The 21,866-nt window shown below is 40.0% G+C and overlaps 1 protein-coding gene across 5 annotated transcripts in view; it reads right to left on the bottom strand.

Moving 5' to 3' along the window:
* Positions 1-21,866, bottom strand: part of dnah2 (dynein, axonemal, heavy chain 2) — a 48,863-nt gene that overhangs the window by 26,034 nt on the left and 963 nt on the right. For 3 of the 5 annotated variants that reach the window (XM_057858828.1, XM_057858829.1, XM_057858830.1), the window contains exons 2-43: positions 21,630-21,752; positions 21,403-21,492; positions 18,187-18,509; positions 17,937-18,101; positions 17,622-17,850; positions 17,415-17,525; positions 17,098-17,333; positions 16,821-17,012; positions 15,690-15,847; positions 15,532-15,619; positions 15,249-15,454; positions 14,980-15,109; positions 13,204-13,386; positions 12,906-13,114; positions 12,665-12,811; positions 12,405-12,561; positions 11,662-11,771; positions 11,421-11,550; positions 11,097-11,285; positions 10,726-10,870; positions 10,439-10,631; positions 10,170-10,370; positions 9,935-10,091; positions 9,622-9,796; positions 9,343-9,506; positions 9,117-9,278; positions 5,301-5,404; positions 5,068-5,224; positions 4,901-4,983; positions 4,658-4,838; positions 4,377-4,515; positions 4,049-4,266; positions 3,871-3,963; positions 3,668-3,793; positions 3,489-3,599; positions 3,174-3,362; positions 2,687-2,790; positions 2,400-2,589; positions 2,122-2,302; positions 1,926-2,053; positions 1,704-1,856; positions 1,483-1,608 (exon numbers count right to left, since the gene is read on the bottom strand). In XM_057858828.1, the coding sequence (XP_057714811.1) occupies positions 1,483-1,608; positions 1,704-1,856; positions 1,926-2,053; positions 2,122-2,302; positions 2,400-2,589; positions 2,687-2,790; positions 3,174-3,362; positions 3,489-3,599; positions 3,668-3,793; positions 3,871-3,963; positions 4,049-4,266; positions 4,377-4,515; positions 4,658-4,838; positions 4,901-4,983; positions 5,068-5,224; positions 5,301-5,404; positions 9,117-9,278; positions 9,343-9,506; positions 9,622-9,796; positions 9,935-10,091; positions 10,170-10,370; positions 10,439-10,631; positions 10,726-10,870; positions 11,097-11,285; positions 11,421-11,550; positions 11,662-11,771; positions 12,405-12,561; positions 12,665-12,811; positions 12,906-13,114; positions 13,204-13,386; positions 14,980-15,109; positions 15,249-15,454; positions 15,532-15,619; positions 15,690-15,847; positions 16,821-17,012; positions 17,098-17,333; positions 17,415-17,525; positions 17,622-17,850; positions 17,937-18,101; positions 18,187-18,509; positions 21,403-21,492; positions 21,630-21,693 (6,597 nt within the window). In that variant the 5' untranslated portion in view covers positions 21,694-21,752. Of the gene's footprint in view, positions 1-1,482; positions 1,609-1,703; positions 1,857-1,925; positions 2,054-2,121; positions 2,303-2,399; positions 2,590-2,686; positions 2,791-3,173; positions 3,363-3,488; positions 3,600-3,667; positions 3,794-3,870; positions 3,964-4,048; positions 4,267-4,376; positions 4,516-4,657; positions 4,839-4,900; positions 4,984-5,067; positions 5,225-5,300; positions 5,405-9,116; positions 9,279-9,342; positions 9,507-9,621; positions 9,797-9,934; positions 10,092-10,169; positions 10,371-10,438; positions 10,632-10,725; positions 10,871-11,096; positions 11,286-11,420; positions 11,551-11,661; positions 11,772-12,404; positions 12,562-12,664; positions 12,812-12,905; positions 13,115-13,203; positions 13,387-14,979; positions 15,110-15,248; positions 15,455-15,531; positions 15,620-15,689; positions 15,848-16,820; positions 17,013-17,097; positions 17,334-17,414; positions 17,526-17,621; positions 17,851-17,936; positions 18,102-18,186; positions 18,510-21,402; positions 21,493-21,629; positions 21,753-21,866 lie in introns of those variants that run through there. The other 2 variants (XM_057858831.1, XM_057858832.1) reach the window with 2 other exon arrangements.

The raw sequence follows: 21,866 nt of genomic DNA, 5'->3' as shown, positions 1-21,866 counted from the left end.
TGCACATCGAGAGACTGACATTCTTGCCCATTCTTCCTTGCAAAACAGCTCGAGCTCAGTGAGGTTGGATGTAGAGTGTTTGTGAACAGCAGTCTTCAGCTCTTTCCACAGATTCTGGATTGGATTCAGGTCTGGACTTTGACTTGGCCATTCTAACACCTGGATACGTATATTTTTGAACCATTCCATTGTAGATTTGGCTTTATGTTTTGGATCATTGTCCTGTTGGAAGATAAATCTCCGTCCCAGTCTCAGGTCTTGTGCAGATACCAACAGGTTTTCTTCCAGAATGTTCCTGTATTTGGCTGCATCCATCTTCCCTGTCCCTGCTGAAGAAAAGCAGGCCCAAACCATGATGCGGCCACCACCATGTTTGACAGTGGGGATGGTGTGTTCAGGGTGATGAGCTGTGTTGCTTTTACGCCAAACATATCGTTTTGCATTGTGGCCAAAAAGTTCAATTTTGGTTTCATCTGACCAGAGCACCTTCTTCCACATGTTTGGTGTGTCTCCCAGGTGGCTTGTGACAAACTTTAAACGAGACTTTTTATGGATATCTTTGAGAAATGGCTTTCTTCTTGCCACTCTTCCATAAAGGCCAGATTTGTGCAGTGTACGACTGATTGTTGTCCTATGGACAGACTCTCCCACCTCAGCTGTAGATCTCTGCAGTTCATCCAGAGTGATCATGGGCCTCTTGGCTGCATCTCTGATCAGTTTTCTCCTTGTGTGAGAAGAAAGTTTGGAAGGACGGCCGGGTCTTGGTAGATTTGCAGTGGTCTGATGCTCCTTCCATTTCAATATGATGGCTTGCACAGTGCTCCTTGAGATGTTTAAAGCTTGGGAAATCTTTTTGTATCCAAATCCGGCTTTAAACTTCTCCACAACAGTATCTCGGACCTGCCTGGTGTGTTCCTTGGTTTTCATAATGCTCTCTGCACTTTAAACAGAACCCTGAGACTATCACAGAGCAGGTGCATTTATACGGAGACTTGATTACACACAGGCGGATTCTATTTATCATCATCGGTCATTTAGGACTACATTGGATCATTCAGAGATCCTCACTGAACTTCTGGAGTGAGTTTGCTGCACTGAAAGTAAAGGGGCCGAATAATATTGCACGCCCCACTTTTCAGTTTTTTATTTGTTAAAAAAGTTTAAATCATCCAATAAATGTTGTTCCACTTCACGATTGTGTCCCACTTGTTGTTGATTCTTGACAAAAAAATTAAATTTCATATCTCTATGTTTGAAGTCTGAAATGTGGCGAAAGGTCGCAAGATTCAAGGGGGCCGAATACTTTTGCAAGGCACTGTATATGTATGTATATATAAAATAGTTGCTCACATTTTACATTTTTTAAAACCACAAATAGGCACATTCCCTGCGAAGGGTTAAATGTCTTAAATTTCAACTTTTGAATAGGTGACCACTGTAGTGACCACTGCCTCTGAAAGGGTTAAATGAAGCTCAGCTGACCTTGCCGTAGTCTATAACAGGTGTTTCCACATCAGGGAACAAGTCCTGAATAATACCAGTGAACAAGGGCAGGTCAGCTGATGTCAATTTAGCAATATTCATATCTTTCATGGCCATGAGCAGGACCTGTGGACAGCAATCGTGCAGGTTAAAATAGAAGGGAGAACAGACATAGCATTTGAATTTTCCATGACATCCATGACACAGTCTAAAAGACTCACCTCTTCACCAGGGACATTGGGGCAAACACGACGCTTTTTGCCGGCATAGCGGAGCAAGGAGGTGAGCGCACGGAGGCCAAAGTCATAGTGGTCCTGCTTGGACAGCTGTTGCATGGCCAGAGAGTAAAGGGTAAACACCTTCTTTGCCAGTAACTGCCAAAGAAAAGTAAAATGTTATGGCTATCCGTTTTCAAACGAGTCCATGTGTTTCAATTACAGTACCTTGCAGTCATTAAAACCTTCCCCAAACAGTATGATCTCAGCAATTAGAGTAGAATCTGGCACCACCATTGAGATAGGACGAAACATGGACTTGAGGTTATCCGGAAGCTCAGAACGGCCAGCGTAACCTAAGAAAAACACAAAGAGTAGAAATACAATATCTTTCAGGATAAGCTTTTCTCAATTGTTGACCAACCAGGATTCATTGTGATAAAGACGCCGCACGACGCCACAAGGGCGATGTTATGTTCTTCAAACTGAAACCTGGTTTGCAGTGCCGAGAGGGCAGAAAGGATGGAGAGGATCTGCTGAGCAACCACGGACAGCACTTCGATGTTTATTCGGTTGAACTCATCGAAGCAGCCCCATGCTCCCGTCTGGTTTAGTGGAAGAGGGGGAAATTGCTTTTTCACACTGTGACGGTAAGAGGAGTGAAAGACAGCACAACATCCTGCGCCCCTGCTGCCTTCCTACCTGCGCCAGCCCAGAGAACATACGACCCATAGACTTGTAGTCTAGCCCTTCGGAGCAGTTGATGACAATGACATACATCCCTAAACTTTTGCCCAAGTCTTTGGTGGTCTCCGTCTTTCCTGTGCCAGCAGGTCCTTTGGGAGAGCCACCACGATGGAGATGGAGCGCTGTAGTCAAGGTCATGTAACACCTGCGAAATATGGCAGCCATTTCCGTGAAACCACTTGTATGGCGAAATATTTTTTGCATCGTCATAAATAGAAGTGCCATTAATTGGCTATAGTTACCTGTCTGTAAGTGGAGTGATTACAAGGCGTCCCGAGTTCCCCAAGTACTCGTATCCATATTTGAAATGTGTGTTAGTCTGACGGATGATGCAATTGTTCACATCCTAGGCAAGACAAACAAATAACTGTCAACAGTGGTGCAATTAAGTTTTTTCAGTTGGCGGCATCACATGATTTAATCGCACTCTTTTTTGGGGGTGATACACGCATGATTATGCAGGCTGCTAAATAGCTGTCTTCAGGGGCCATCTCTGTGGGGCTGCACCTTCCTCTACAACCCCATCCCACACATACACAAAAGTCTGAGTTTTTTTTCCTGTTGCTTTTGTGCTGAAGTATTCTGTTAATCCTACACAGTGTCTTCATCCCCATAGGACCATAGATTAGAAGGTACCCCCCTCCCCTATCTTCCACCTATTTGCTTTCACTTTTGTTATCTAAGGAATTGGGTGCCCAATGTGGTAAAAGAGCACTGTTTGCACAGTACCTTCTCCCAGTAGAGTCTCAGCTGACACAGCCACTCAAATGCATTTACATCGTTGCAGCCTGCCTTGGCCAGTTTGGCAATGACATCCCGGGCATGTACCTCCACTGTGACTAGGGCAACAATCTTCAAACGCAGCACCTTGGCAAGATTGCTACGGATCATGTCAGAATATCGCCTTAGTAGGGACACCTGGAGGTAAAAAAAAAAAGAGTAAAGCATGCCATTGCATCCGTCTAGCTGTATTTGCAAAGTAGTAACTTATGTAGTAGCTATTAAAAAAGCCAAAGCAAAACTGCGAGTTAGCAAAAATGTCACCTGCTTTTTCATCATTATTTTAAGGGGGCCCTTGTCTTCCAGCTCCTTACAGGAAACGAGTGACTGGGTGACATCAGTCGTCCACTGGATTTGGCTTGCTGTGATGAGCATCTAAAAATGTAAGACAATTTGCTTCATCTGTAGTGAAAATTTGAATTACCCTTTTTGGGGAGAGGTACCTGTCCTGGCCAGTCTTTGGACCACTTGTCCCTCTGGTTTTTCATCTTCTTGAGTGCCATCATACAGTCATACAAAGAATTCTTTAGAGTGCTACGCATGGCCTTCTCGATGTCACACAACCAAATCTAGAGAGAATACAAGCAAAGAATCCCTCTCATTTCTGTGCAGTATTTGCTGGTGCAACTGCTGATGACTACTGCACCTCCACAGGCTTGTCCAGCGGCACAGCCTTAATAAATTCCACAAGCTCTCCGTCAGACGAGTACATGGCTGTAGCATCTAACCTTTTGGACACCTGCAGAAGATACAAACCCACAATGGCAGCACTAAACTGGTACAATGCAGTCAATTATCTAGTCTTCGATGCTTCAGTGACTTGCCTTTTCAGTGCGCAGGCTCTTGATGTTGTCAAAACACTTTTTGAGATGCGGCTGCATGGCCTCGGGGTTCTGTGACTGGCCCAGGATCTCCAGAACGTCATCATTAGAGAGGAAGTAGAATCGTGGGAATATCTGCCTCTTGGTCTCAAGGTACATATCTAGGGCCTTCTGGATCTCCTCTAGCTTGGTATTCATGTTGGACAAAGTCTCCTGCAAACCTAATTAATTACAAGCCACACAGTATATAAATGCTTATCAGCACAGCTAAAAGGATTGGTATTATTTCTCAATTCAAGTTAAAGTATATAATTCAACCCCTTTGAAATACCAGGATGGTGTGTTCCCTGAAGGGCGCTGTGAGTCTCATTCAGTCGAGTCATAATGATCTTCCAACTGCTACTAATTTCTTCAAATTCTTTACATTCTTTTGGTAGCTGCTCCCTGATATCCTTGCCCTGGAAGATATTCTGGAGGGGAGGAAATGATGTGAAAAATAACACGAACTGAGATCAAATACACTGCAACCCTCGCAAGGATAAGCAGTTCAGAAAATGAATGAGATAATATCAAGGATATGAATTCAAATAACAGCAGCAGGAGTTTTCATACCTCTAGATAGAGCCACTGGCGTTGCACCGTCAGGACCATTTCGATAACTTCCATTACTTGGGACAGCTGACGTTCCCACTTGTCCACCTCCTTGTCAAAAGCTTTGACAAATCGAGAGGCTTTCATGGTGGACAAGGCCACCTGGTTGTCCTCCAATGCTTGGAAAATATCTTCTGTGCCTCTGCAAGATACATTTTGTCACTTGCGGTTCGCCAGCTTCTAAATCCTACTCCTTGGCCTCACCTTAGACGGAAGTGACCTTTGTCTTTGTAAGGTATAATATCCAAGGTCAATTCTTCCCACGTTTGGATAATATCATTCAGACCCTTCAAGAAAAATACTATAAAAATGAGGGATCTTCCAACCAGAGGATACCCTCCCTCTACAAGATTAAGGTAAGTAAGAGTGACCTGTTCTATGGAAAGTTCCTTGCTGGCAGCTCCTGAGATGTCACTGATCTTGTCTGAGTACTTGTCGAAACCCAGAGCGATGATCTTCTCCAGAGTGAAATCAACACTTGTGTGGTCAAATGAGCTCTGCACCTCTTCACAGATCTGCTTCCAGTGTCTGGATAAGATGTGGCAGTTGAAGAAACATTTTAAGTTTTCAATTCAAGCCAGACACTAGTCTTATTGACAATTACCTGTCTCTCATGGCTGGGTTTCTCATGTCTGCAATAAGAGGAATGATTCGTCTGAATTGGTCAACCTTTTTCTTGGAACAATCCACAATGTCCCAGTTCTTGTCCTGTAAAGCAAAAATAGAAATATAGAGAGCCTTGACATTAGATTTGTGACTATACTGTGAGGTCCAATAATTTCCTGAGACCAGAACTTACTGAGCCTGAGACATGACGAGTCTCAAGTGCTACAAGTTACAACACTACTTGAGATATTTGGAGTTCATTCTGTGACCACATGCTTGTAACCCAAAAGGCTCTGATCTAAAATCATCTTTCCCTAATGAAATGAATTGAAATGTACTTGAGCTGTTGTAACCTCCGACCTTGAGAATATTTTATGTTGTTTCTTGACATTAGGGTTAGGGTTTTTTGATATTATACTTTATAAGAATATAGAAATAGCAACAACCCTCTTCAAAATAATGTAAAGGTTGAAACACTTTGTCCAATCCAATTCATTGTGGAGACAACCTTGTTTACTAGGAGGCTATGGAGCATGTCCAATATGACTTCATATGTACAGTGGTGTGAAATAGTATTCTGAACCTTTCAGAATTTCTCATATTGCTGCATAAAATCACCATCAAATGTGATCTGATCTTTGTCAAAATCACACAGTTTAAAAAACAGTGTCTGCTTTATATCTAAGACCACCCATTTATCAGTTTTCATATTTTAATGAGGATAGTATGCAAACAATGAAAGAAGGGGGGAAAATAAGTAAGTGAACCATCATATTTAATATTTTTTGCCCCCACCCCCAACCCCTTTGGCAGCAATAAATTCAAACTGACGCTTCCTGTAGCTGCAGATCAGTCTGGCACATCGGTCAGGACTAAGCCCATTCTTCTCTACAGAACTGATGCAGTTCAGTCAGATTCCTGGGATGTCTGGCATGAATCACTTTCTAGGTCAACTTTGGTTTTATCGGTCCACAAAATATTTTGCCAAAACTTCTGTGGAGTGTCCAAGTGCCTTTTTGCAAACAATAAACGACCAACATTGTTTTATTTTATTTTTTTGACAGCAGTGGCTTCCTCCGTGGAGTCTTCCCATGAACAGCATTCTTGGGCATAGTTTTACATATAGTTGTTGTGTGCACAGCGATATTGGACTGTGCCAGTGATTTCTTTAAGTCTTTAGAAGACACTCTAGGGTTCTTTTTTACCTCTCTGAGTACTCTGCGCTGAACTCTTGGCATCATTTTTGGTGGATGGCCACTCCTTGGGAGAGAAGCAACAGTGCCAAACTCTCTCCATTTGCAGACAACTTCTCTGACTGTCGATCGATGAACATCCAGACTTTTAGAGATGGTTTTGTATCCTTTCCCAGCTTTATACAAAATCAACAATCTTTGATCACAGGTCTTCAGACAGCTCTTTTGACGGAGCCATGATGCACATCAGACAACGCTTCTCATCAAGACAATTCTTACCAGGTGTGTTTTATAGTGGGAAGGGCAGCTTCAAACCACTCATCAGTGATTGGGCACACACCTGACTTAAATTGTTTGGTAAAAATTGGTTTCAATTGCTCTTTAAGTCTCCTCAGGCAGAGAGTTCACTCACTTATTTTTCCCCCTCCTGTCATTGTTTGCATGCTATCCTCATTAAAATATGCAAACCTATAAATGTTTGGGTGGTTTTAGTTTCAGCAGACTGATTTTTTTCATCTGTTTGATTTTGATAAAGATCAGCTCACATTTGATGGTCATTTTATGTAGAAATGTGAGAAATTCCAAAAGGTTCAGATACTTTTTTATACCATTGCATGTCCCGGATAAAAAATATTCTTTTATAGCAGCAGTCACGTTCACGTCTTTGGTAATGCTCATTTTGAAATTCCACACCAGAAGTGGAGTAACCTACTAGTTCATCAGTACCTACCCATTCCGGTGAATTCGTCCTATCAGCGCTGTTTTTTTTTTTTTTGTTTTGTTTTGTTTTTTAAAACTGGTACCTACCTCTTCCGGTTCCTTAATGTAATTTCATTCTTTGATTTGCAGTTGTGGTTTTTTTGTCGTTGTGTGTGTTTTTTTTTTTTTTTTTTTTAATCTTACGTGATTTGTCGTTGAGTTTTTTAATTTGATTTTTTGTTATGTGATTTGCCGTTTTGTTTTTTTGTTATGTCATTTGCCTTTGTGTTTTTGTCGTTGTGTTTTTTTAATTGTTTTTTTGTTATGGGATTTGTCATTATGGTTTTTAATTTGTGTTTTTGTTATGTGATTTGCCTTTTTTTATGTGATATTATTATAAGTATTGAGGTATGCAAATCACAAATGTCTTAAATCTTTTATAATACAGAAAGCACTGTGTATGAGTGCAGTCATTGCTGTGACGTCAGTAATACCCATGAACATAACACCAAACACACTGATAGAGTTGAACACAGGGGTAAAGGTTATACTGTAGGACAAAATAGGCACATAATCTTTATAGTTACTGTATCTTCATTTTCTTCTTTTTTCAAGCAAAATAAATGTCTGAAATGGCTATTAAAGTGATGACTGGCATGTATTATACAGCAGCTCTCTATCCACATGGGACAATGGTACTGACATCATGAAGAAAGCTGGGCAATCTGAGATACTCACATTTGATTGTCTAAAGCACTACAAGCACTGATAAAATGTCTGCCACCATGTACTGCCGCCATTTCTGCGAAATAATGTTTTTCAAAACCTATTGTTTGCAGAACAAATTTATTTGCAAAAAAAAAAAAATTGCAATCAAATAAAAAATAAAAACACACTTCAACAAGGGCACAACTCAAAGTTTCACTTTTCAATCAAATTTTAGTTTCAGTCAAATCTTATCCGTGAAACGATTTAAAATATTGGAAAAGGACTTTAGTGCCACTTTGATACTTTGCCTTAGGGTAACCATACTTTCTTAAAAGTGCAAGATTCCTTAATTCCCTGCGAAAATAATCTTGTTTAATCAGTTGAAAGACACAGGATTAAATTTATTTTGATGTGTCATGAAAAACATACATAATAGCCAATAATTACTGGAAGCAGGAAAAATAGCCTTTGTCAAACAACTTTATATGCTAGTACAATTTTATCCCAATCAAATGCACATTTCTCAAATTATTTCACCGAGTCATCACGTATTGGCCATCCACTGTGCTATGCAGCCTATACACGCTTTAATGAAAGTAGTGAAGCAGGGTTCGTGTGAATGACAGACGAAAAAGGAGAAAGACACAGACCTGATGCACAGGTGCAGAACAATAAACAGTGTGTGCCTATTTCCTTAGCTACTTTTTACCCATTTCGAATGTATCAACGTTAATATCCTGTAGGCGAATGTCGTGACTGACGCCACGTTTGTCACGCAATGGCTGCGCTAGCAAGCAGTGTCATTTTCTGTGTTGAAACATTACTTTCTTCAGTCAAGTTTTAAGAACCATTGTTTTTTTCATATTTAGATTATTTTAAGCAACTATCTCTAACATAAAGGTCATTTATACTAGGTCTTGTCTTTTCCTTTAAAAACGCTGTGGTTCTTTCTACAGCTCGGGCTGTATCAAAAAGCCTCTTTTTGAATTTATATTAATCTATATTTTCCTATTGTGAAGTGAGTGGAATTTATTTTACCACTGCCATACAGCACTCCTATTTCAAGCTGGCACTTGTAAATTCAAGCAAAAAATATCAGCTGAATGACTGCTCAAATCTGGAAAAACCATTAAGTCATTCACATCACATGACATCACTATAAAGGTCGAAAATCAAGTCAAGTTCAAATGTGTGGTAATTTCGTGAACTCTGACCTTGAGTTGTCTCTGAAGTTTGTGGAGGATTTTATAGATATCCTGTGCTATGTTTTCCATATTCTCAGTCCGAAGCGTTGCAAACTGGCCCTCCTTCCAGCTGTTCCAGTTGGTCTCCCACTCATGTGTGATCTCCCAGACCTGCTGCAAGAAGTCCATATCCTGCACCACAGAGTCCTAATTAGCACGTTGTTGTATTCCAATTATATCTGTTGATATATTTGACCTTCTCCAGGCCTTGAATGGTTTTGGAGGGTTCCTGCTCTATCTTGAAGAAGCTTAAGCCTTGCAAAATTAAATTGTCCTCATCTTTTAGCGCCTCAAGATTTTTGTAGTGCTCCGCTGTCATCTTCAGTGCCTCAGTGGTGCTGAAGGTAGATTCAAAAGGACCTACAGTAGGCATGCAAAGAAGCATACACGATTGATTTATTGCACAGTGAATGTTAATTTCCAAATCATACTGATGCACATAAACAATATGAAGCAGAAATCAAGTGCATGGGACCTGTAGTGTTGAATTCCTGTACAGCTGCATGAATCTTCTCTGTTAGTTCCTCAGAGGAGTTGAGCAAGTCGCTCTTGAAATTCTGCTTTTGCCCTTGCAGCATGACATCGCTGTCAATAAGAACCTGTTGGAACCATTCCCACTTGCTGTTTAGTGTTCCACGAAGGTCCTGCACCTGAGTGGCAGAAAGAATAAAGAACTGGAGCAGGTGTAAATAATGAAGTGCCTGTTTAGTTAACTCCAATAACAGGTAACCCATCCAATTTTGTATATACAAATTCTGGTGCATATGTTTAATCACATGGCTGCTTACTGTCTGATCCAGAGGGAAACCGTATTTGTCTAGAACAGAAAACTGTTCATGGATAAGAACAATGTCAGTCTCTGTCTTGGCTGAATTGAGTTGGAAGGACTCCAGCAGTCCCAGACTCTGACTGAGTTCCGCCAATGTTGCGTTAGGTTCATTCAACCTAAGAACACACACAATATTTCGAAATTCGAATATAACTGAACAAAACAAGCTATCATCCATTTGTTTGATGACCTACCTCTTGGCATTCCGATTCATGGAGGCATGCATGTCTTTGAGGGAGTGAGCAGCAATGCGTAGAAGAAGCTGCATGAACTTGGTTTGCCACTGGCTGCAGTGCTGTACCAACGAGGTTTTGAGCGGTGAACAGTCCAACACAATGAACTGGAAGTTTGTCACTGTCTCTTCCTGCTGTATACTTGTTTCTATTTCTGTGTATCTGAGATTCATTGTGTGTTTTTAATGTTTAGGATAAAAATATGAATTCATGAAACATGAAGGCAGTACCTGTGAATATCTGCATCAAAAGAAGCAACTGGTTGATTGAGTTTTTGGTAACGTTTTATGTAGGAGTCCTTGTTGGTTTCCCAAATGTCTCGGTATTTATCCCAGGTCATTAAATAATCCCTCAGTCGACTAGCTGTGGCTGCCATCCCTGCACCAATTGCAGCCTGTAAACCTCTTATTTCCTCATCATTCTCTTCAGAACAAAAGGAAAATACAATTTTAAAAAAGCAGATAACAAGAAGAACGTGGGTTAACAGTAAAAAGTAGACAAATAAGATCCTCCAAACCAATTTTGCCGTGTATGGGTTTCTCGTGGGACTGTTGGCAAGAGAGGAGCTCAGGCAATCGTTTGAATTTGGAGATGCTACTGATTATCTGAGGTAGGATGTCTACGATCTGACACAGCTCTCGAAGAGATGGCGAGAACTCAACCTGTAAAAAGTCAGGCACATATAAAGGTGCACTTTGGCAACATTAAACACATGGAAACAGAAGCACTCAGAGCTTAATAGCTCAAACAAGATCATGGTATAGAGATAAAATGTCCAAATATCTTAAGCAAGCACAACAAATTTAAACTTTTGAGAGTAATTTGCATTAACATTTATATATATAAATGAACGCCATTATGGATCAAAGATAATAATATGGGTCCTACCCTGAGCTCAGCTTGGGGGTCTGCCTGGCGTAGTGACACTAGCACTTTAAACAAAGGAGTGGGTGAGGACTTGCGGTCTCCGTTGATGGCCTGTGACAACTTCTGCATGGAGCGTTTCACATTGTTGCGTAGAGCCTCCTCCAGCAAGTGGTCCACTTTCTCTGTGTAGGTGACCCAATGTTCCTGTACCTACAGTACCAGAGTGACATCATCTATTGAGCCTTCCTTCATTGTGGGGTATTACAACAAGTCAAAGATACACTACAAAGACAAAGTCCAGGAAAAACACCTTTCATTCACATAAAATTGAAAGACCGCACAGACCTCAGGTCCATCTTTAGAGAAAGTGTTGTGAATGTCAGTCATGATGTCAACAATGCGCTGAAGGGCAATGCGTAGTACTTCATGCTGTCTCTGTCGGTGAGCCCTCTGGTCGCTCTCAAACTCCCAATTCCTGAAAAGGATGACAAACAATGTAGAAAATTTTAGAAAAAAAAACATTCCTTACCCACTGATTCTAGGGGTTATGGTCAAGTTGTGAAAGATTTGAAAATGATTCTTTCACCTATACAGAGTCTTCCCATCTAACCGAATCAACAGTGTTTCGCTAATATGGCGACAGAGGTTGGTAATGGTCAAATTGGATGCTTTGTAACCGTCAACAATCACCTGGACCTGGACCGGAAATATCAAAGAGAATGCAATCAAGCCTCTGTTATATCAAAATCAAGTAGTGCTGTTCTCAAGACCACACTATCCAAGGCTAATCCTTGCCCGCGACCAGAATAAGGCCACGACTGAGACAGTGACAAGAAAAAGAACAGACAAATTATGTAGTTTTAAAATGTTTGTTTACACTTTCCAGGTCGCATTCATTAGATCAAATTTATTAGTCGCATTCACAGTGACAAGAAAAAGAACAGACAAATTCCGTACTTTTAAAATATTTGCTTACACTTTCCAGGTCGCATTCATTAACAGGGGTGTTGAAAAGGTACTATATTTGCTGTTCTCCAAAGTGTTCCTCCTTATGATTAAATTAATGAAGTTCAACAATAGTAGATGATTAATTTGATATTCTTTAACTATGAAGAATAGTAGATGTTTAATCTGATGTTCTTCAACTTCATTACTTCAGCAAGGCCACGATTTTTGGGATTGCAGACTGTGACAAGATCAAGACCTTCAAACTGTGGTCTGCAGATCATTCTTAATTGTTACATCATTACACACAGTTATTTAAGAGTCCTCTTTATTTTTCTTGAACATTATCTAAATTTTAACATCCAAAACAGAATGAACTCGGACCTTGGAAATATGTACAATGCAGTCCTTGACAAATGTGTTTGAAGATATTTTAAACATCCAGAAGAGTTTGGTAAAGCCTGGCTGAATCTTTTTGTCCAGGTCATGGATTTTCTTGGAAAACAGACCTAACTCAATGGGGGAAAGCATTCCAATGATCCTACACACAAAAGACAAGACACAGAGAAAAGAATGACACTGGAGCAGCTCATTTTATGAACCAGCGGCAAGGACTTGCTGAGATACATTGAGTGTCTCCTGACCTGTTATAGTCACGGGCTAAGTGCAGCGCTCTTTCCCTCAGGCATCGCAGATCTTCACGATCCTGGTAAATCTCAGTCACAAACTCGGGTATATCAAACTTTTGCTGACTCCATAACTTGATCTCGCCAAAGAGATTTAAAAGGTTGCTGATAGGGAAGCAGCAGTATTGTGGGAGAGAGAAAAAATAAATTAGAATGGCAATACAATACAATGAATGGTGATGACTTTTCAGTGGCCCACTTGTCAAAGTTGACCTCAATCCTGTTGTCCTTGCCACGGAGCAAAAGGGGCCGCTCCAGTTTCTTGACATACTGCAGCTCCAGACTCTGGTACCAGTCTGCAAACCTCTGTGTCACCAAGTCATTCAGAGTCTGAATGGATTGCTGGTAGTGAACCCTCACCTGCCTGCAGCTGTGTGATTCAGCCCGGATGGGAATCTTCTGAATCACCTGATTCGTATTGGGAGGTGCGGGTAATGGAAAGATTATTGATCAGCAAGTCCAAGATCAACTCCACAATTATATTTGTTCAGACTCACATCCATAAGGCTTTCTAAATGGAATTTGATAGCCCTAGCTCGGTGGGCTTGGCCTGCCAAAGGTGGCAGGTAGTTGGGGATTATCACCATCTTCTGATCAATATGTTTCATTGTCATACTGATCTCCTTCTTGAAGATAGCATAGATTCCATCCACCATCTCATCTATTTTGCTCTTGATTGACTACAACGAGGAAGAGTACAAAGTATATAAATTATGAATACAAGCAAGCATTCAGAGGACGTGATACGACCTGCCTGGCATAATTAAAATTAGGGCTGTCAAACGATTAAAATTTTTAATCGAGTTAATTACAGCTTAAAAATTAATTAATCGGAATTAATCGGAATTCAAACCATCTATAAAATATGTCATATTTTTCTCTAAATTATTGTTGGAATGGAAAGATAATACACAAGACGGATATATACATTTAACATACTGTACTTAAGTACTGTATTTGTTTATTATAACAATAAATCAACAAGATGGCATTAAAATTATTAACATTCTGTTAAACCGATCCATGGATAGAAAGACTTGTTGTTCTTAAAAGATAAATGTTAGTACAAGTTATAGAAATTTTATATTAAAACCCCTCTTAATGTTTTCGTTTTAATAAAATTTGTAACATTTTCAATCAAAAAATAAACTAGTAGCTCGCCATTGTTGATGTCAATAATTACACAATGCTTAAACCCATAAAATCAGTCGCACCCAAGCGCCAGCAGAGGGCGACAAAACTCCCAAAAACACAAGTAACAAGTGGCCAATGGCACTGTGCTGTCATTTTAATCTGTTTGTGCGGGGCATGTGCGTTAATTGCGTCAAATATTTTAACGTGATTAATTTAAAAGATTAATTACCGCCCGTTAACGCGATAATTTTGACAGCCCTAATTAATATACAACTATCCAAAATCATAAAGACAGCTATGCAACATAGAAAGAGTTAAATTAGTTTGTGTCTTCTGCGCTCTGGAGGAGAATCGCCTCAGAGATATACATAGTGACGCTGTTCAGGCTTGGTGGACTTTCTGATCCACTGTACTCTGTTAGCAACTTACACATTAAACCGTCTGGTCTGGTTATGTATGTATCATAAGACAGCTTTGTTGTCTGTGTAGGACTGCACGAAGTCTATGTTGATGTCCAGTTCACTTGCCATTAATTCTACCACTTCGACCGCTAATACAATTGCACCCAGCTCCAATCTTGGGACAGTATGGACAGCTGCAAGAGCCAGTTTAGTCTTTTCTAGTACAGAGCTTACAGAATGTGACCGTCTCCATCACTGTCAAATACCCTAAATTAGGGTTCAGCAGTGATGGCTTTGACTGAGGCATCCGAGAGGACGGAAACAAAACATTATGAGACGGTCAAAAAGAAGTAAACATCTGCTCAATGTCTGCAACCCCGCTACTGGCTCTTTTCAGAAACTTAGCAAGATTGATTAAGCTGAGGTTCAAATATGGACCAGTAAGTAGCAGATCGTTTAACAGAAGCCTAGGTGCTGGGCACTGGAATCATAGACGATCCTGATTTGAGTTGGTTTGCATGGGTGCTACATGCCTAAGATTGGTAGATACCAGATAACATCGCTCATGTCCTTGTAGCAAAGTTGGAAACTCTGCCTGGTTGCGATCAAAGATTTTTTTTTTTTCAAAATTACCAGCAGTATTATAAAAATAAAATAAAATGATCATTTTACATTGCATATTTTTGTTATATTGTAAATTGTTAAATGAGGATATCTCTAATGTTGCCTAATACTTACTTTTCTGGCAGAGATAGTTTTAAAAATGTCCATCAGCCGAAGCCCTTCCTCCACAGAGTTCACAGTCTTGAACACGGAGGTTATCAGGTTCTGAAGCATTACGTCTAAATCCTTTAAAAATGCACGGAACCTGAGCACAAACACACACAAAAAATCACCGTACTGCTCATTAAATACAGCTGCTACAGTGTACTATTGTGTTATATGATACAGCACTTTCTAATATTTTAACATTCACGTACACTAGTGCCAGATGTTAATGTCCTAACCTGTTGAACTCAATGTGCCATGCAGTGTTCTCCACTTCAAGGATGGCCTGGTCCATGGAGCGCAAGGTCTGCAAGCCGTGCTGGAACTTGGCTTCTATCTTCATGAGGGAGAGTGTTAGTTCTGGGCCCTGGTAGCCACTGAAGCACGGCAACGGTCTCTGGTTCCCGTCTTCCCAACGGGCAAACTGTTGTTGAGTATTGCATACCTGGAAAAAAAAAAAGAGCATGGCAAACAACATATAATTTGTAGTGCTTCAGACTGGTGAATGTCATTTAAAATTACCTCCAGCAAGTCTTTCATTCTTTGAATACAGGCATCAATTGGGACAAAAATATTTGTTTGGTCCAGCATCCACCCTTTTTTAGAATTCCTTATACACACAAGGGTGGAAATGTGTTTTAAAACAGCACAGGAATCCCAGCTCGGCATTTTTGTCTTACTCATGGTGCAGCTCAGCTGTACGCAAGTACATGTTCTTCCAGCTAAGGCAGCACTCAATGCAGATGTTAAGTTCTTTCTTGCTGGAAGTCACATAGCCCTCAAAAATCCTGTCGAGGGAGACGCTCTTGATACACAAGTTGATTATCTCATAACTCATCTGCATACACACACAGCAGAGCACAAAAGGTTTCATTTTGGGAGTCGGTAAAAATATCTGAAATTATTCCAACGAAATTTGATAATAAAGCAATTCTCCTTGCATTTGATAATATTACAACGTAGTTAAAAAAAGGTTATACTCAATCTTCCATCCTGAGACATATACTTAGAAAATGCTCATTTTTGGATGACTCAGAGAAAGTCAGCAGGTTCTAGAGCATTCTCTATATGGGCAACATCTCTCTAGAATGTTTTAGCCACGGAAATATTCACGACTGCCTCTATAAGAACTGTTAGAGTGGCATTAAAGTTATTTTTCTATATTATTTTTTCCGGATATACGAATTCTTCATAATATAAAACATTTGCCACTGACACTTACTCTTCCAACGTCCCATCAGAGTGAAGAGTTGATATTTAATAATTAAGAATTCAAATTCAATCTAGTCAGCCACGTAGTATTTAGAATCCGGCTGTTTGCAAAGCTAAACAAAAATTATCAACATTTTGAAAAAAGACGTTCTGGACATTTTCAAAAGAAATTCTATTGCAAACCTGACGAAATGACATCATAGCTTAGAAAAAAATAATATAAAAATGAATGACGGAAGGTCACCTTTGAGTACCATTGTATGATAAAATATGCACACTAGCTATCTAATGCGGCATGTTCATGCTATTGAACAGATTACAACGTATGAGGGGCATTCTCAAGGTTTGTTTGTCCTTTTTTAATTTCAAAAGGGTTTTCTGGAGTTTTTCTTAACAAGCCGGGTGTCTTAGACTCAGGATGTTGTGAGTCCATGAAACTTTGAAGCCTTTTGAAACTCTTTTGTGATTAACACTGGAGAACAAATTCCGTCTGTGTTTCTTACAGACATGACTTGGCCAAACATTGTTCTGACTCTGATGAGGGAGGACATAAATACAGTAAACTGGACTTGACCACTTTTCACATAAAGAAAATGTACCTTAAGAAAGAGGCCAGTGATCCGCTCATTGGTGTTGTAGTGGGTAGAGTTAGTCCAGATGATGCGAATTACATATATTATGTGCTGCAGTTTGGGAGCCAGTTCACTAATTGGGATGTCACGCAATTCTTCACAGGGGCCTGACAATAAGGACAGGAAGTTGAGGTTGGACTGGGCCTCCAAGGATGAATCCTAGACAATAAATTATATTATTACTATTTAGGAGGTTATGTTTATGAGACGTAAAAAGTGTTCAGTGAAGGATAGAAGACTCCACCTGTAATTCCATGGCCAGTTTTAAGAAGCGCTTGACATAGAGTGAGTTTGCCAGCTCTAGCATATGCTGAATGAGCTTGACACCTGGCTTCTGTAGCTGCTTACTCATGTCCCGAAGCTTTTTGGAGTGACTCTCCCAATATGCTATCTCTTGAATTGGACCTCTGTTGTTGCTCCTGGAGGTGTCTTGGATGTTCAGCAGCTCCTTGATTTGGTCCGTCCAGTGGATTAAGACAGCTAAAGATACAGGGGGAGGAGGGAGATACACATCCAGTTGGCCTGTGAAGAACTTTGGGAGTTTGGTAATGCAATCCTTACATTCCATCCTCTGCACTAAATGGGTGTCCTTGCTGCTCTCCTCAGCGCTGTCAATCAGGCCTTCCATTGGGATGTATAGCACAGTCTTACTTTCTTTCTTACTAACATGGTCTATTCAAAAGAGACCCACAAGGCATTACACACTGCATTCTTAATTGGATCCCAGCCTAATCTGATGACAATCAAGAAAGTTAGGCATCCCCTCACCTGTGAGGATGGCTAGATAGTTATGCATGCCGTTGATGTAGTTGTCCTTAATGCCTGTTTCCCAGTCACTGCTGATGTCATTTTCATCGGAATGCAAACTGGTCACAAAGTGAAGCAAGCTCTCGGTGGGATCGCCCTGCACTGTGCCGTATTCCACCTCTTCATAGAAGTTATCTGGAGTCACTACAGTCCCTGGCTCACGGATAAAGTAGGCCAGCTCCTCCACCACCTGATATATAAATAGATTTCTCATGCATGCCAACATAAATTCAAATGACAGCACAGTGAGTTTAGTATGCTAGTTGTCTACTCTACCTGAGTAGGAATGGTGTATTCCACTTTAAGTGTCATGCTGCTGTCCAAATAGACAACCAGGGTGGCAATAGAGGTGTCCTCAATGAACCGCTCCAGTGACTTGACATTTTCCTCAAGCCACGATTCTTTGGTGACACCCAGAATATCGACACGACGAATAAACTTCTACGAGTGAGAAAGACTTATTGAAATTGCATTTAGAAAAAGCAAAAAAAGAAAACACCAATTCAAAGTGAATGCCACTTTTTACCTTACAAACACGTCTTAAGATTTCTAAGGGATCAACTTCTTCAATCACTTCACTTTCACTTGCTTCGTTGTTGTCAATGTTTTCTTCGTCATTGTTGTCTTGGCCGTCTTGGTCATTGTCCTTAGTTTCTTCGTCATTCTTGCTTTCAGTATTGTTGTCTGCACTTGGGTCTTCTTTTCTAGAGTCGTCTTTATTGTCATCTTCAGTTTTGTTGTCATTGTTGTCATCACCGCCACCGCCATCCTTGCTTTCATCATTGGCAACATTGTTCTCTTGGTTGTTCTCATTGGTGTTACTGTCATCTTCCTTTTCTTGCGTGGGAACTGAAGCAGTCATTAGCGGACAAACAAGTTATAAGTTAATTGAGCAGAAGGAAAAACAGTCATGCAAATAGACCAAATCAATTATGATGACATAACAAGACGATAACTGGTTAGGGTCTAGGGTGCTTAAGCCTATCCCAGGTGACTTAAGGGGATTCTGATCTGGCCGCCACACATTCACAGGGAAGATACTGAGATAAACAACCAACCACAATGTTAATTGAACCTGCGCTGTCTGAGCCAATATCAGGTGAATGTACCACACTACACCATTAGTTAATACACTTAATAAACTCATGCTGCATAACTAAAACAGTTGATGGCAAATAATAATATATGAATCGGTGAACAAAAATAATGACTACTACTACAACGGGAAAAAATAGCTACTAACAAAAGCAACAAAACATGTAATTATTAAGAACATTACTAAAGTTAATAGGCTCTTCCTAAGATTGGCAAACTGTTGTCAGATCGAGTTTGCCATCAAATAGTTAATAAATACTTTCTTTACACTTTGTAAAATTTCGTCTTCTGTGAAGAAAAATGAAAAAAAAAAAAAAAAATGCAGTGTAATCACATGATAGCTATTTCATCAACCTCTGCGCTCTGAGGAAGAACATTAACTGCTGCATTCAGACTGAACATGACGCCATAGTGAACTGTACTTGTGACTACAGTAGGTCACGAACCGGTAAAAAGAAATCACAGGTCGTGAGATCTGGACACCAGGGCAATGAGAATGCAATCATCTCACCCAGTCCAATCCATCTGTCTGGCAGTGCTATGTTTTAATGTCCTGACTTCCCAGGTCTCTAAAGCTCACACACTGAAATATCTTTAAGTGGGTGTTTGTGAAAGGACCGGTCCATGTTCCTTCCCTTCCAAAAAAGCGTGGATAACTCAAGGCAGGAATAGCGGAAGCTGTTGCAAACACTGACAGAGCAATATTGGAACACATTTGGCAAGAATTGGACAATCAGCTTGATGTGTGCCATGTTACCAACAGTGCCCACATTGAACTTCTTGGAAAATTCCTTAAAGCTTGAGATGATAAGATTTCGGAATACATCGGATACGTATTTATACCCTTAACCGTAGTTTTCGAGATATTCAATGTCAAAATGACCCCAAAACTTCTTGAATACCCTTTATAACAAACAATATCTAAGCAAAAATTGTCATATTTAAGTACTCTAATGTTTTTGTCTCAGCTTCCACATAAGATTGGCCAACACAAAATGATAGTTTTAAGTCTCTCTACTGTTTTCAACTCAGTTTTGGGAACAGAATTAAAACCGATTTCAGTTTTTTACCTATAAGAACCCCCGCATGATAAAGAAAAACTGAGATCACTCTTGGAATATCCACCCGAAAAATTAGTCAAAAAAAAAAGCTGTCATACTTAAAACTATTTATCTTTGTATTTGCACGGTGCAATCGATTATCAATCTTTTTTTTTCTTTGACCATTTCTGTTTCGCATACTGTGCAGTATCACAGACAGTCCCAAGTCTATTACTAGTAGTATCTGTAATCTCAAATGTTGACTACAACCGATTAACCGACAGTGTTGTTAATAACCGCGTTAGAATATAACGGCGTTATTTTTTTCAGTAATGAGTAATCTAATTAATTACTTTTCTTATCTTGGCAACGCCGTTACCGTTACTGAGGCGGGAAAGGCGTGCGTTACTATGCGTTACTAAGTTGGTTGTATAAAAAAAGTCTGAGAGAAACGGACTCACGGAGACGAGAGAGCAGAGCAGGAGTAGGGAAGACGCCGTTGCAACCGCGATACTAGGTGGCTGAATACCTGACTGTAGCCATTGCCGACAAACTACGCCCACATGACACGGTAGATATCATATTATAGAACTAGATGCACTGGACAGACACAGCTGCATTGGCAACGTGTTTTAAGGACTACAAGCGTTAGTAAACAGCCGCCATCTTAAAGCAGTAGACCTCTCAGGAAGGTTCTGATGTAGAGATCCTTCATAGCGAACCTAAGTAACAATTTTTTTTTAAAATCTAAAATGCTCCTAAATCGGCAAAATCTTAACTTAAATTTATCTTTAAATGATGAAACAGTTTTAAAACTTACACGTTTAAAGTAGACAGAAGGGAACTAATGAAATAACGGGAGCAATTTTAACAACTTTAACGGTTGCTTCACAACTTGAAATGACTTCCACACATAGCAAAGGTTACTATCTAGTTATCGCAATACCCTTGTGTCTAGTTAAGTGGAGGGTAAAGAATTGGGCTAGGGCCAATTGTCCTCCAAACCCTTTAAACTTCACATTGCGTGACCTGTTTTTTTTTTTGTTTTTTTTTTTTTTGAGGGAAAAAAAAATTACCACTAGTTACTTTTCCAAGTAACTAATTACTCTTACATTCAGGTAACTGAGTTACTAACGCAATTACTTTTTGGGAGAAGTAATTTGTAACTGTAATTAATTACTTTTTTAAAAGTAAAATTAACAACACTGTTAACCGATATAACTGATTATAAACCGATTGCCTGATGATCTCATCAGTAGCCACTGCAGCTTTAACTTCATCCTGGCTGCACTTAAGCTTTAAGCTGCACTTTTTTCATCATGTTGTGGACCAAATTTGATTGGGACAATTTGACAACCATATCAAAACAATTGTGACACGAGTCAATGCCTTACGGATGCGCTCTCGTTGTCTCATTTTACATTTCTGGAATTATTAGTTTATCGTTGTAATATTTTGCCAGCAGGTAAAATAAATGAGTGATTCTAGTATCATTTATCAATATAGTTTCTGGGGAAAAGATATTGCCATAAACCATTATCGTGATAGGGCTAGTTTCTGAAAAAGAATTTTCTTAAGATGGTGTAATAAGTATTATAAACCAGCACCTTTGTCATCAGTGGCACCATTGTTGTCTTGGTTGTTGCCATTGGTATTACTCTCATCTTGTATTTCCCCATTGGTAACTTCAGCAGTCACTTGAGAACACAAAAAATAAGCAGAGAGAAAATCGATTTGTTTAAGCGGAGAGAACATACCGGTACCTATTTCAAATGAAAAGTCCCTTGGTGCATATTGGAATTTGGTATCTGGAGATGCAATGTAAAGTACTAACCAGCATTTTTGTCCTCCCCCTCAGGCTCCGTACTTTCTGCGGCACCCTGGTTTTCCGACTCCATCTCTCCGCAATTTCAACTTGACAAAAGAGTCGTAAAAATTCCTGAGAGGCGCGGAGAAACTACAACAACAAAAAAAGAAAACCATTCATTCCAAATTTCCAACTCAAGCTTTCGAGCCGCGTAGGTGCAACAGGCGTGTCATCGTCACCATAGAAACCATACGACACACGATA

This window comes from Corythoichthys intestinalis, chromosome 15, assembly GCF_030265065.1.
Source record: "Corythoichthys intestinalis isolate RoL2023-P3 chromosome 15, ASM3026506v1, whole genome shotgun sequence".
NCBI classification, from domain to species: Eukaryota; Metazoa; Chordata; class Actinopteri; order Syngnathiformes; family Syngnathidae; genus Corythoichthys; species Corythoichthys intestinalis.
Note: the sequence above shows the minus strand (reverse complement) of the source record. Positions and strands in the feature narration are given on the sequence as shown.